The 13311-nt window shown below is 47.8% G+C and overlaps 6 protein-coding genes and 1 non-coding gene across 7 annotated transcripts in view; all 7 read left to right on the forward strand.

Moving 5' to 3' along the window:
- The window catches only part of BABINDRAFT_177748 (uncharacterized protein), a 2242-nt gene extending 1695 nt beyond the window's left edge, over positions 1-547 (forward strand). The window contains exon 2 of the mRNA XM_019131046.1: positions 37-547. Coding sequence (XP_018983106.1) covers positions 37-257 — 221 coding nt within the window. The 3' untranslated portion in view covers positions 258-547. The remainder of the gene's footprint in view (positions 1-36) is intronic.
- Positions 548-860: 313 nt separating this feature from the next.
- BABINDRAFT_15133 (uncharacterized protein) lies at positions 861-2630 on the forward strand (the record flags this gene model as incomplete). The annotated part of the gene is made up of 2 exons (XM_019127233.1): positions 861-1059; positions 1142-2630. Exons 1-2 carry the CDS (start codon positions 1025-1027, stop codon positions 2628-2630), a joined length of 1524 nt encoding a protein of 507 aa, XP_018983107.1. The 5' UTR covers positions 861-1024.
- Positions 2631-2765: 135 nt separating this feature from the next.
- On the forward strand, positions 2766-2839 carry BABINDRAFT_t316. The gene has a single exon. It is a non-coding gene; the product is annotated as a tRNA-Val (tRNA).
- Positions 2840-3623: 784 nt separating this feature from the next.
- Positions 3624-5888, forward strand: ERO1 (ER oxidoreductin; the record flags this gene model as incomplete). Its single annotated transcript, XM_019132197.1, has 2 exons — positions 3624-5410; positions 5648-5888. Coding segments are annotated over exons 1-2 (1551 nt in total), but the record flags the coding sequence as incomplete, so codon positions are not given.
- A 1854-nt stretch (positions 5889-7742) lies between these two features.
- BABINDRAFT_40826 (pantothenate kinase) lies at positions 7743-9050 on the forward strand (the record flags this gene model as incomplete). Its single annotated transcript, XM_019131993.1, has 1 exon — positions 7743-9050. The coding sequence occupies one exon, from the start codon at positions 7743-7745 to the stop codon at positions 9048-9050; it is 1308 nt and encodes a 435-aa protein (XP_018983109.1).
- A 782-nt stretch (positions 9051-9832) lies between these two features.
- On the forward strand, positions 9833-11711 carry BABINDRAFT_163175 (uncharacterized protein). Its single transcript, XM_019129757.1, has one exon. The coding sequence runs from the start codon at positions 9845-9847 to the stop codon at positions 11222-11224; it is 1380 nt and encodes a 459-aa protein (XP_018983110.1). The 5' UTR covers positions 9833-9844; the 3' UTR covers positions 11225-11711.
- A 626-nt stretch (positions 11712-12337) lies between these two features.
- BABINDRAFT_163176 (uncharacterized protein) lies at positions 12338-12892 on the forward strand. The gene has a single exon (XM_019129758.1). The coding sequence runs from the start codon at positions 12574-12576 to the stop codon at positions 12802-12804; it is 231 nt and encodes a 76-aa protein (XP_018983111.1). The 5' UTR covers positions 12338-12573; the 3' UTR covers positions 12805-12892.
- The last annotated feature ends 419 nt before the right edge of the window (positions 12893-13311 follow it).

The following is a 13311-nucleotide window of genomic DNA, read 5'->3' on the forward strand; positions in this document are numbered from 1 at the left end:
TCAAGCAACCAGATTTGGTCAACACCTTGCCTCCAGCCGCCGAGAAGGTTGCCAAGAAGGTAGTTATGGCCAGTATTCGTAACGTCTTCTACATGTCCATTGGATTCTTCATCTGCTGTGGCATCGCGGTGATTTTCACTTCTAACGAAAGATTGCCAAAGGAGAGTGAAATGGAAAAGGCACAAGATGCTGCAGCGAGAACTGCAGCGGAGAAAGAAAAGAACGACTCGGAGAGAGAAGCCACTGAGGAACCATGAGTTTCAACATAACTGATGGGGTCTCTGAATCGCGGTGCGAACCATATTCCACCCTCTTTTTTATATTTCGGTGCCTGAATTTCATCTCCAGGATCTCTGCCAAAGGCTTAGCTGTTTGTGCGTATCGTGTCACAGCTCTAGTTGTCAGTCATTAGAGAAAACAAGCTGGTACCGATACCTGCGGTATTCAAAGAGTGACGTCTTTCAGCCTTGTTAATGTATATAGTGTGAATAGTATTTTATTTTCATAGATATCAAGTCTACCATTAATCTTAGAAATACCGCAAGGTTGAATTTAGAGACTAGACTGATTTGCATTACTTTTAAGCACCATATATCCAGTTCAATCTCGCAAGTATATCCTTTTCCTCGTTGACTATTCGACCTTGAACAAACTTCCACTCTACACCACCCATTAGTGCCATTATCAAAACGACGCCACTCGCAGACAAAGCTCGGAGTTACCGTCCTGTATTAGCGCTGGCCCCTAGAGAACACAGCTCTTGCGCGTGTTCTGCGCGGTCTCGGACAGCTTTTCGCCGAGGCACCTTATCTCCCTGCACGTGCCAAGGACTAAGGTAATTATCGCGATAACTGTTGTTTGTTGTGGCGATCAACGGTGAGGATAAATAGATATACGTCTAACAATTCGTCTTCATACCTGATTCACCGCACCTTTTCCTTCCATTTACCTTTATTTGCTCGACAATAAGCTCTGGCTCGGCTGATTCCACTCATTATATATATACCTGACACACCTAGTCACAATGCAAAATCTCCACTTAGTAATCCTCATACACGGGTATGTATGCAGCTGATACGCCCCCCGAAAGGCGGAAACTTCTCTGCTCTTCCTTTATTACAAGTACTAACCAACCCCTCAGCCTTTGGGGTAATACCACACATTTCAACTACATCAAGGACCAATTAGATGCAACAGGATCAGCACGCAATGAACAACTCGTCATACATATCACCGGATCTCACGAATACTACAAAACCTACGACGGAATTGACGTATGCGGTCAGCGTGTAGCGGACGAAATCCAACAGGCTATCCGTGATGCAGAGTCGGGTGCGAGAAGGGTGGCCAAAATTTCCATCGTAGGGTACTCCCTTGGCGGCTTGATCGCTCGGTATGCCATTGGTATCTTGTATTACCACAAGGTATTCGACCCTACGGGGACCCGGGGTATCAAGCCCATGAATTTTATCACCTTCTGCTCTCCGCACGTCGGGGTTTTGACCCCCAGCAGTACCATTGCGGTGAAGGTTTTCAACAACTTGGTCCCCTTTCTTCTTGCCAATTCTGGAAAACAAATGTTCTTGAAGGATAGTTTGGCAGAGAATTTCAATGTGGTCCATCAGAAGGATCTGTCTGTGCATGTAAACGATAGCCTCGAAGGGGGCGACATTCCATTACTAGTGGGAATGATTAAGCCACATTCCATCTTTTATAGGGCGTTGAAAATGTTCAAAAACAGGGCCCTATACGCAAATGTCGTCAACGACAAGAGGGCCAGTTGGTTCACCAGTGGGATTTCCCGCTCGGATCCGTTTCAAAGCATGACAGTTGGGTCTAAATTGCTGGTGTCATACGTGAAGGGATATGAAAACGTGGTGGTGGATATCAAAAAGGGGTACTCCACCAAAATGATTGACCCAGCCGGGGCAGATGGTTCTTTGATGGATGAAGAATCTTTGGGATCCATTGCTCAGGTACAGAACTTCTTGCTCCGCAAATGGCTCTGGTGCATTGCCTTCGCCAACATCACTGTGTTTGCCCCGATATGGGTCGTCTGGTTCATTGCAAGTTCAATTCTCCAAAGAACAAAGTCGCATAGCAGGCTGAAATGTTTTCTCCTGGATACATCCGAGGGCTTTTTGAGATATTACGAGTTATTACCAGAGGATAGCAGTGTCTTGTTGGATAGGAGACCAAGGAGCTACGGTTCAACGGGGGAAGGAGATTCGTTAAGGGACAAACGACTTGTCGAGAATACCGTGAGACACATGGAGGATAGAGCTGACGAGGTGATGGATTCGGTTTGGGGTGCCATGATGACCTCAAAGGTTTCACAAGAGGATGACACGGAGCAATATGTTTCTCTCTACGAAGATACTGTCACACAGCTGCTTATTGAGGAGACGGCACTGTTGGAAACCCCCGAAGAAAAATACAACCTTCCGGTTTCCTCCTATCAGTCATTTATCATCGACCAGTTGAACATGTTGAACTGGCAAAAGTTCCCCGTCAACATTCGAGCCACAGTTACAAGCCACGCTGCTGCAATTGTGCGTCATAAGGATCCCAATTTCCATGAGGGCAAGGTTGTTGTGAAGCATTTCGTTCTGGACGTGTTTCAGTTTTAGGAGCGTCACTGCTGAATGTGTCATCATGTTTAATCTATTATCTAAAATATGCAGTGTAGTATCATATCCTTGAATCTTGCAAGATCTTTTTAACTTAGTTTGTAAAATAAATACCTTCTAGGCTTTTGTTTGAAAGGTTTCGTGGTCTAGTTGGTTATGGCACCTGCTTAACACGCAGTACGTCCCCAGTTCGATCCTGGGCGAAATCATTCCGATATCTGTTTTTTCTAGGGCCATTGTTGGAAACTTAGTACATCAGTCTGTGGAGAGGAGTTGGGGGTATCGGATGTATCTGCAAATCGGAAGTGCTTATACAGCACTAGCTTTTTTGTCTTGTCGCGACACGATTTGAGTTATACTTTACAGCTTCTTTTAGATCTCTCCTCAATTAGCTTTTTTCTTCTTCTTATAGGGTTCATCACCACTTGGTTCGTTTGAAGCGTGTGTGTAAATCAATTGTTCTCTCCGGGGACTGTGATTAACTCGCTGCATTATCGCGAGGCGGTTCAACGGCGTATGCACATCGAGGCTGGCACAATATCTCGCATACGAACTAAGCTATTGTATTTACAATCATGGTCTACCTCTCCGTGGCAGAACACGCGGGGGATTTCATAATGTCAGACCCATCCGGGTTTTGAAACATGCCAGGGACAAGATCATGGGGCTTAGTAGATTTATGGCATCACCAAGGAGTACTAGTGGTGACCACTGCTTACTCCCTGGGGCCTCCCACGTAATCGATGTAATATACCAGATTACCCTCTCGCCGAGGGGTTTCTTTTTTCCCCCCGTACGTGTCTCGTTTCCCCCCGCTGCTCTCTAACACAAATCCTTAAGGTGACGTGTTGCCATTTCTACCTTGCAGTAAAAAGAAACCAAAGAGCGTCCTGCGGGCCGCACGGCCACGCTGACAAATTATCAGGTCTGTACGGCAAGTTTTCGAGCTCCCAGGCTTCCAAGATTACGCGTCTAACAAAGGAAGATTCTCCATTCAACTACACAAGCTAACCGTGTAAAGGTAACTTGTCCAAAATTAAGTGTATAATGGTTGGTCTTCAGGGGACGAAACAACAATAGTGTTCGGCCTTCGGCGATTACGGTTCAAGCACCGCACAGCCCTTCAGTATCACGTGACATTATCGGGCAGCTTGTGCTTCTCCGAAGTTCCATGGCAACTGGTTCCGCGCCACCCAGCCTCATCCGTAAAACTCCTTCGTCTAGAACTATTCATATATTAAGCTACCAAGGGATACGAGTTGCAAGTATAACAGCCAATTTGGATAGCTTCTTTCTCGGATCAATCCCCTTTATCCCAACCTCTCCTCTCAATCTCTTATTTCCGAGTTTTTCGTTTTTTTTTTTTTTCTGCAAAACGCGTCAGACAAAATTTCAACCCTTTTCAGACCTTCTTTTCCCGCCAGACACATAAGCCACTGTCTGCTACTAAACCACATATACAACCCTTTTATGAAGTTGCTATTCCTCTCTGCGTTGGTGCCGCTTGTTGCCGCTTTCGATGTGGTAACCACAGTGCCCGTATCGCCCACCAACCAAGTCATCACGCCGTTCGACTCCCAGGACTTCTGCTCTCTCTCCATCACCGACACATGCAACACGACCATCGCGTACATTGACACGGCTAATGCGCAGTTGCGTCCGGCTTTATCGCAGTTGGTGCGCCGCAGCTACTTCAAGTACTATAAGCTTAACCTCTACAAGAGCTGCCCCTACTGGAAGGATGAAGGCTTCTGTGTGAACCGGAACTGTGCGGTGGATTTCATTGAGGACTGGGATTCGCTCAATGATACGTACCAGCCGGCGCAGTTGGGGTCGTTCTACAAGGCCGACAGCGCCAATAGTGATAGCGAGGACGACGTGCTGGATAAAAACTACTGCTATTTGGAGGACGACATGGATCTTGAATGCCAGGTCGTGTCGCTTGTGGATAACCCCGAGCGCTTCACGGGCTACGGTGGTGCCCAGTCGGCACAGATCTGGAACTACATATACCGCGAGAACTGCTTCCCCGACACAACCCACATGTCCGAAAACCAGGACGGCGCCACATGTGTGGAGAAGAGGTTGTTCTACCGCTTGGTCTCCGGAATGCACGCGTCGATCGCTGTTCATTTGTCGCACGAATACTTGAACACCAAGACCGGCGCGTTCGCCCCGAACTTGCGCTTGTTCATGAACCGTGTGGGTAATTTCAACGACCGCTTGGCCAACGTCTACTTCAACTATGCGATTGTTTCACAGGCCGTGGCAAAGTTGCTCAACCACCCAGAGTTTTCGTTGCCTCAGACAAACGACCACCCACACAACCCGGCATACATCGAGGAAATCTTGGACGTCATGAAAACCCAGCTTTCGGGTACCCTCAACCAACAACAGCTCTTTGACGACTCGTCGCTCTTCCGTGATCCTTCATTGAAGGATGAGTTCAGAGACCGCTTCCGCAACGTCTCTTCCATCATGGACTGTGTGGGCTGTGACAGGTGCAGGCTTTGGGGCAAGATCCAGACCACTGGCTACGGTACCGCCTTGAAAGTGTTATTTGAGATGGAGGCCGAGGGTACCGCCATGCTTGGTTTGAAAAAGCAGGAGGTGGTTGCCTTGATCAACACATTTGACCGGTTGTCGAAGTCTGTAGCGGCCATCAATAACTTCAAGGTGTTGTACTTGGAGTCGTTTGGTGAAGGTGGCGAAAAGGGGAACCGGATTGAATTTCCCTTCCAAGCTGTGAGTGGGGTAGACTCTGATGCAGAGTCGGATGAGTCGGATGATGAAGATGTGGCAACGGCATTCAGCGAAGCTGCGTCTGTAGTTTCCGAGACTGAATCTGAGAGGGTAGAGATTGAAATCATTAAATCTGAAGATGAATCCGACCGTGAGACGGAGGTTGAGTCTGTCGAGTCCGGGATTTCGGCCGGTATTAGATCTGACCCTGCCGTGTCTGGTGAATCCCGTATTGATTCCGTGCCGTCTGGGGCCCATATTTCCCCTCCAAAGAGAAAGTCGCAGCCGAACCGCAAGAAAACATCCAAGAAAAACAACCCGTACTTGAAGCAGTCGCACATTACTGCCAAGTCCAAGAGCAACCTTAAAAGTGCCTTGAACCAGGAAATAGCTACTATTTGGGAAGCTCTTAAGTTCATCGGTAGGTCCTACCTCTACTTACCCCAGCTCCTCTACCAGAACACCTTGTTCTACACCAGCATCTATTGGAACTGGTTCATGGGCAACTACGAGTACAACTATGAGCAACGGTATGAGGAGATATTTAAAAGGCCTGTTGTGGTTCATCCGAAGATTTTGAAGCTGAGAACAGTCGCCTAACTTGAGGTTTATCGCTAGCATTACTGATTCCATTGTACTTTTAGTGTATGTATGCTCATCTTTTTCGACAAATAGACCGTTATGAACAGGGAGAAAGTAGAGTCCTAGAAACCTGGGCTAGGTTAATTGCGCTCCTGGGAGCATTGGAAATTTTGGCGTTTCATATTAATGTGTGTGCTTGACAAGCGGCAATCCCCACATTGGGTTGGGTCCTTGGGCCGCTGGTAACGTTGGGTTATATCATGCTCTTACTAGGTGCTGGCATCGCAGTGTTGGCCATACACGACTTCGACTAATTGAAAGATTACCAACTTCTGCGTAACAATAAAGGTGTTTCTAATTAGGGCCTAACACGAGAAACGCCCTTAGGGTCGTACTCGGCAGGACTTACAGGTTGAACCCTATACTTCAGTAGCCAAACGGCTATCCGAATATCCAAGCGCTCAAGAGCCCACAGTCTGCCAAATCGCTCTTTGAAACTTCGGCTGCACGTTAGAACCCACCGCCAATAGTTAGGAACCGTATATTTCCTTAAAATGTAAATACTTCAGTTTCTATCCCAGAAGAGACTCCCTCTCCAATAAAGCGTCCGGCGTCTACCGTAGGATGGTAATTCTCTCGTCAATACTATGTCACTATGCAGCGGAAATGCAACCTCTTGAAGCTTAGCCGAATGCCCCGCCAACCTTGCCGAATGCCCGACCAACTTATTCAGCCCCACTCGCACGTGCCGATCACGTTCGTCTGCTTTATTTTTGTAGCCACAAACCCTAAATATGGATCGCGTCCGGCTCCGGGAGCGCACCTGGCAACCCAACCCCGGCAGTGCGATCTTTCCCGTCCATCGTACTCACAAAGGGTGGTGGGCAAGTAAATGAGTGCCGATAAGCCACCGTGCTGTCAGCCGGAACGATTAGAGGCGACCTGTACGTGCTTCCTCTTTTTCGCATTTAGACATCGGCCGGATAAGGGGAGCTGCCCAACAGGTCAGCATTCTATGCAGGGTGACACTCGGCCGTGATAAGCTATGACAAACGCCCGGCAGTCTCGTGTCAATTTACAAACTGTTGGTCCGAAGCCTTGGAGTCCGTTCCGACGGAGTTGGGCCTTTCCATAATAACTAAGTCCCGGGCTGCAGTCGCAGGCCTTTCTCCTCGGCTCTTAGTCATATACAATGACAATAGGACCTGTTATACAGTTTTTGCGTATTAGTAACGGAAAAGACACTAATCACTCACTTTCTGAGATGGTCTGAAAGCCAGGCTATCTCCCTTCCCACCGCGCGCGAAGGTGACCAAACTGTAATTACCTGCCGAGGCTTGCATGCGAGAATTGATGACCCTGCAAAGAAAAATTGGTTTTTATATATCTCCCGTCATGTCTTTGTAGACCGATAATCTTTCACTCCCTTCCCATTATAAATCACCCTCCCTGCTTGGAATTGTTGAGACTCACCGCAACTCCGCAGTCCCCCACAAACGCAAAAAAGAAAGAAACGAAAAATTGACGCAAACGAGTGAACGAAAAAGAAAACGCTCGAGCCTCGATACCGAAATAACAAACTGGCAATTACTAAGCGACCATTGTATCAGTTTTCCTGCCTGAATCGCCTCTTTGTTTCATTTCCCCAATCCAATTTATTTGGTTATCTGGCCTTAATTTGATTTATTGCCCGGAGCCTCCTTTTACAGGCCACGTCTCAAATATCCTGGAACCGCTTTTACCCTTTAACCAATGCAGATGGAAACCCCCGCCCCTATCGTACAAAAGATGCCACTCTCGCGTGCCGCCAATGGGTCGCCAGAGCCCGGTGCTAACGAAGAGCTGATCAGTTGGCGCTACGCAAACCCTGGGACGCTCCAGATTGACTGTCTGGGCGCGTTTATCTCGCGCGATCCCTTTTCCGAGGAGAGCAGCAGCGAGGAAGACGAACACATCAGCCGCAACACGTCTCTGGACCTGTTGGCGCTGGCCGTAAAGGAAGAGTACGAAGACGGATTCACAGACGCGGCAAAAAAGATCTCGCTCCCATACCACTCGTCAAACATTACACACATCTCACTTGACATTGGCGGAACCCTTACAAAGTTGGTGTACTTCACCAAGAACGACGACTCGCCCCAGGGTGGGAAAATGCACTTCAAGTACTACCAGACGGAGAATTTTGAATCAGAGGTGTTGCGGTTTCTCCAGAAGAAGTTGGTGAACAAAAGACGCATCAAGAACAGGGAAATAACCCACATCCTCGCCACCGGTGGCGGGTCGTGTAAGTTTCAGACGTTAATGAGGAAGACCTTTCCAAAGGTAAAGATCATCGCTAAGGACGAGATGGAGTGCTTGATCACGGGGCTCGACTTTTTCATCACCGAAATCCCCCGCGAAATCTACACCTACGACTACAATCAGGACAAGATCCAGTTTTTGGACGTCCCCAAAATCACCACCAAGGACGATCTCTATCCATACTTGCTTGTGAATATTGGGTCGGGTGTGTCGATGATCAAGGTTGTGGGGCCAGAGCATGACAACTTTGAGAGAATCGGCGGGTCCTCCTTGGGTGGGGGCACTTTGTGGGGGTTGCTCTCGCTTCTCACCACGGCGCAAGACTATAACGAGATGTTGGACATGGCGAAGCGTGGAAACAACGAAAATATCGACTTGCTTGTGGGCGACATCTACGGCACCAACTACAACAAAATCGGCTTGAAGTCAAACCACATCGCGTCCTCCTTCGCCAAGGTGTTCAAGAAATTGAAGAACCTCAAGCGCGACCCCAAGGCCGCACCGCTCACGATCTCCGAAAAGTTGGCCCAGTTCAACCAGGAGGATATCAGCCGCTCGCTCTTGTACTCGGTCTCCAACAACATTGGCCAGATCGCGTATTTGCAGGCGCAGCGCTACAACTTGAAGCGCATCTACTTTGGGGGATCGTATATCCTGGGCCACAAGCAGACCATCCACACGCTCTCGTACGCCGTGGATTTCTGGTCCAAGGGTGTCATGAAGGCGTACTTCTTGCGCCACGAAGGCTACTTGGGCTCTGTTGGCGCGTTTTTAAACGGGCCGGTGTCCACGTAGGTGGGCTGGTATCACCACTGCTCTTTGACAGAGCGTATTTATTGCATAATTAGAGCTAATTTTATTGGTTGTAGGAGAGGGGGATGCTGGGTAAAGCCGTTTGAGCCACGGAGGAGCATCATGAAAGGGTGATTGTTGAGAACTAGAATACGTAATTGACCAGAGTGGCCTATTGCCGCAACACCCTTCCATATTCTGGTCATTTCCGTATGTTAGCTCTGTCTGAGCTTAAATATAAGTTTCGTTTGTCGTCGGAGGTGTCAGTTGCGTAAGAGGGCCCGTATGAGGTTAAAAGGTTCCGATGTAAGGTGCTGTATAGGTACCGTCAAGCATAATTAGCGGCGATCTGAATGTCCTTTCAGCAATCGCATATGCCACTGGCTCTTATGTGCTGCCTTGCAGTTCAGACCACTACCTTGCATTACCACTCCACTCTCTATTTCCTCCCCGAGATGACTACCAGAATAAATAAATACTACGTTGCATTTTTGTCATTGCAAGAGCGTTGTACTGCGAAAGTCGCATGCCCAAGCACCCTCGATGTAACCCTCGTACAATGCACCTGGGAGTACCGGCGGCCCCGGGGTCACATGCACCACCCGATCTGAGGCTACGCTTTCGTATCAGAATACTACCTGTTCGCTGTTTCAGTGCATGTATTGAATATTGTGTTTCCTCTATAATGATAGTGCCATCTGTTTATTTTATCATGTCCGTCAACAACTGACCCTGCGACTTGGTATAGGCCCTTCGGCTCTGGTTCGGTATTTTTCGGTTGCCAAGCCAATCTCCACATGCGCACTGAACTCCGCGCAAACCGTTTTGCCGGAAAAGCGCCGACTAAAAAAACTTTCTACCCACGCGCTACCCCTCACAAAGCACAACGCTACATCCACAAAATGCTGTTACAGAATGAGTTTCTAGAAGAAACCCACGATATCCACCACATATTCCACACTCCAGCCACCAGAGATATACACAGCCGCCTCCAGATGAGTCCGTTCGTCGAGTCACCAATCAGTCACAAAATGTACAACAACTTTGAAATGGTTCGAAACGCCAAAGCGCATTCTGGCGATTCCCTTATGCAGTCATCCGCCGATGACAACACGCTCCGATACACCCAGTTAGCTAACGTAAGCGCCGAGCCATTTGTGTCTGAAAAGCCTGCGATGGAGACAGAGCCAGAGGTGTCGCCGTTCGATGTTCTCACAGCCATGTTGGACCAGGTTGCCGGTAAGGACAAGTTGGCCAAAACCTTGCAATATGGGCTCCGGATCCTCGTGCTTTACTCCACGTCAATCACCACATCGCTTTCGCAACAGATGAACTTCAAACCGGAGTTGTACCGCGGCAGCAAGCAGAGTTTAATAATGAATTTCATCAAGAACCCCGCCAAGTTCTTCAAGGTGCTTGTGGTGTTGCTCACCCACCACTTCAACCGGCGCTCGGTCGGCGTCCTTGACGCCATCTCCATCTTCCGACAGTGCATGCGCTTCGGAAAAAGTCCGCTCCGCGTACAGAAAATCTTGCAAACCACGGTGTTGTCACCTGCGGCGTGTAAGTCGCCCCAATCGTTCCAGCGGGCTGTATTGAACGAGGGGATGCTTTCACAGGTGCTTGACCTCTACTACGGGCTCATGGATGAGTCTATCTTGCTTGCTAAGATGGGCGTCTTGACCAACGAGTCCTACAAGCAGTTTGCCAACCGCCACAGCGCGCTCGCGTGGTACTACAACATCATGTTCGGCTTGCAGAAGAGCATAGCGTCGCTTGCTACGTTGCGACAGCAGGAGTTCCAGCTCAAGATCCAGCAGCAGGTCAAAGTCAAGGCCACCCAGTTGTCGAAACAGTTGATGGAGAGCATCTCCATGGAGGTTTCCTCACCCATGCGCAGCCGCTTGAACTTTCTGGTCAATGACGGGTCTGAAAGCGCCACTGACTATACCAAGGAGATTGCCAACGTCAAATTACAGCAGAAGTTGGTCTACGTAGACATGTGCCGTTTAGCCTGCGACTTTACCTTTGATTCCATCGATGTGTTCCATTTGAAGGCGCCCGCCACGTTGTATTTACTCTCCGGGTTCGGGTCCGGGCTCTTCGGGTCCTACAAGGTGTGGAAGACCACGCGCAGCGACATGGTCACAAGGATTAAGGCCAGAAGCCAAGCATAAGCAACCCCATAAGGCCAAGGAGGCAGCCTCGCGACGGGCCGAGAGTCAGGACGCAGCACAAGCTTGAACGAAGCTAATCGTACGGCCCTCTTACCGTAATTGACGTTGACTGAAGTCAGACACCACCCTCGGATGGGGTATTACTAAGTCTAAGACATCGTTTGGTGTTGATTTTGGTTATCCGAAGCCTTTCGAGATGATGGCATCTCTGTGCAGGAATATGGCCTTAAAATTGTATGGTATACAATGCTGGTTAAAGCTGTAGATTTCAATAACCTCAAATCGCTGTAAGGCGCGCTGATGATCTGTTCGCGTGCAGAGTTTATTCTCTGGTTACTAACGGCAGGGGTCAGGAGTTCTACAGGATATAAGTCAAGTGTGTACGTTAGAGGCAGCTAAATCGATTGTGCGAAAATCCCAGCGCTGTTTTAGGGGGACTAGCTTAGTCCCCATGCACCTGAGATGTATTCTCGTTGCAGCAGCACCCTCGTGAAGCTGCGGTACTTCCGACAGGCCACACCTTTAGGCTTTTGTGGAGGTAAGAACATTTTAAAAGCTGTACCCCTGGTTGTACATGCTCTTGTCGCTCATTTCCTGGCGTTTGTAAATCTCTTGGCACTTCTTTTGAAACGAATCTAGAGTTTCAAAGGGGGCTTTCAGTGTTGCAGATTTCGATGAACTAATATAGGTGATAAGCGGACGTAGACAATGTCTCAGTTTCTACGGAAGCAGTGTGATACTTTTGAGTCTGCGATCCTAGGCGCTTATGCGGGCCATCGGTCGCACGTGTGAGACACCTGTTGCAAATTCTCAGGCAAGCTATGTGGGGTTCAAAAGCCGATTAGAGGGGCTGGTCGCTCCAGGAGGAGTTCCGCCGAGAGGACTTGAAGTGTGCGCATTTAATCGTTATAACCTGTTGTGGCATGCATCTGTCACGGAATACCGGCTGTCCTCTCCCACAACATCACAATTAACTTTGTGTGACCTTACGAGATAAGGTTCACCATGTGCAACTTGATCAGTAAGCAGCATACGGAGTTAATACGCGTCACTTGAGCTCCACTGTGGATGGTTATAATCAATGTAAATGGAATCAAAGTATTTAAAGGCTTTGATATATCCTGAAACATCGTGTAATGTTTCTCATACTCGTCAGCTAACACTGCGCTAGCATTTCACGCTATATTGTTGAACCCTCCTTCCCTGGAAATGAAAAGTTATTTGCCATTATACAAAGTTTCCTGTCTCTTCTACCTCGAATTATTCTTCGTGCAGTTTGGGCATAATTAGAGCTTTCTCAAAAAATGCTACCCCTCAGGCCTTGTTTGTCCCCGAGAGTTTGTACTAATATGAATGACATAAAGGTTTCTGGAACTCCTGATGTCAACTCTGTCAAGTATCCAAACTTCTTGTTATCTTCTGACGGCCAACTTATACCTACCCCTGGGCTGGGATCGAAAAACTCTGGATCTGTACCAGTTGATGTGGAAACCCAACAGGCAGACCGGATTGCCTTGTTTATCCTTAGGATGGTGAGAGTTACTGGTTTTTCTGAAGATACTAGCGTATACATACTATAACAGATTCTCTATGCATTTACCTCATGATTATTTAAGATCTCTATATATATGCTTGACGCCATTGGTGCCATAACAATATGATACTTTTAATACTCTCAAACACGGAGTATATATGTGTCTAATTAGCGATTACGTGCTGGAAATAACACCAAATATTGTGTTATATAGCATGGAACGTCAATAAACAAGCATCTAACTCATACGTATTTAACTCATAGTCATTTAGCTCATACACATTTAATACATACGCATTTATATTTCTCAACCCAGTAGGAAGTATAAAACATATTGCATGTATAGGTAAATATTTTGAAACGGATGGATACAGAGAACACAAAAGCGGAAAACTCGCACCTACCATCTACGATAATCTTTTTGTGGTCTGTACGCCGCTCTACTATGGTTCTGTTTGGCTCGGTAAGTAGCTCGTGCTTACATACAGTGATATAAACTACACTACAAGCTGAATTGTATTTTTTTTTTGCCCACCTTCCGTTATAGATCATT

This window comes from Babjeviella inositovora (genome assembly GCF_001661335.1).
Source record: "Babjeviella inositovora NRRL Y-12698 unplaced genomic scaffold BABINscaffold_13, whole genome shotgun sequence".
NCBI lineage: Eukaryota > Fungi > Ascomycota > Pichiomycetes > Serinales > Babjeviella > Babjeviella inositovora.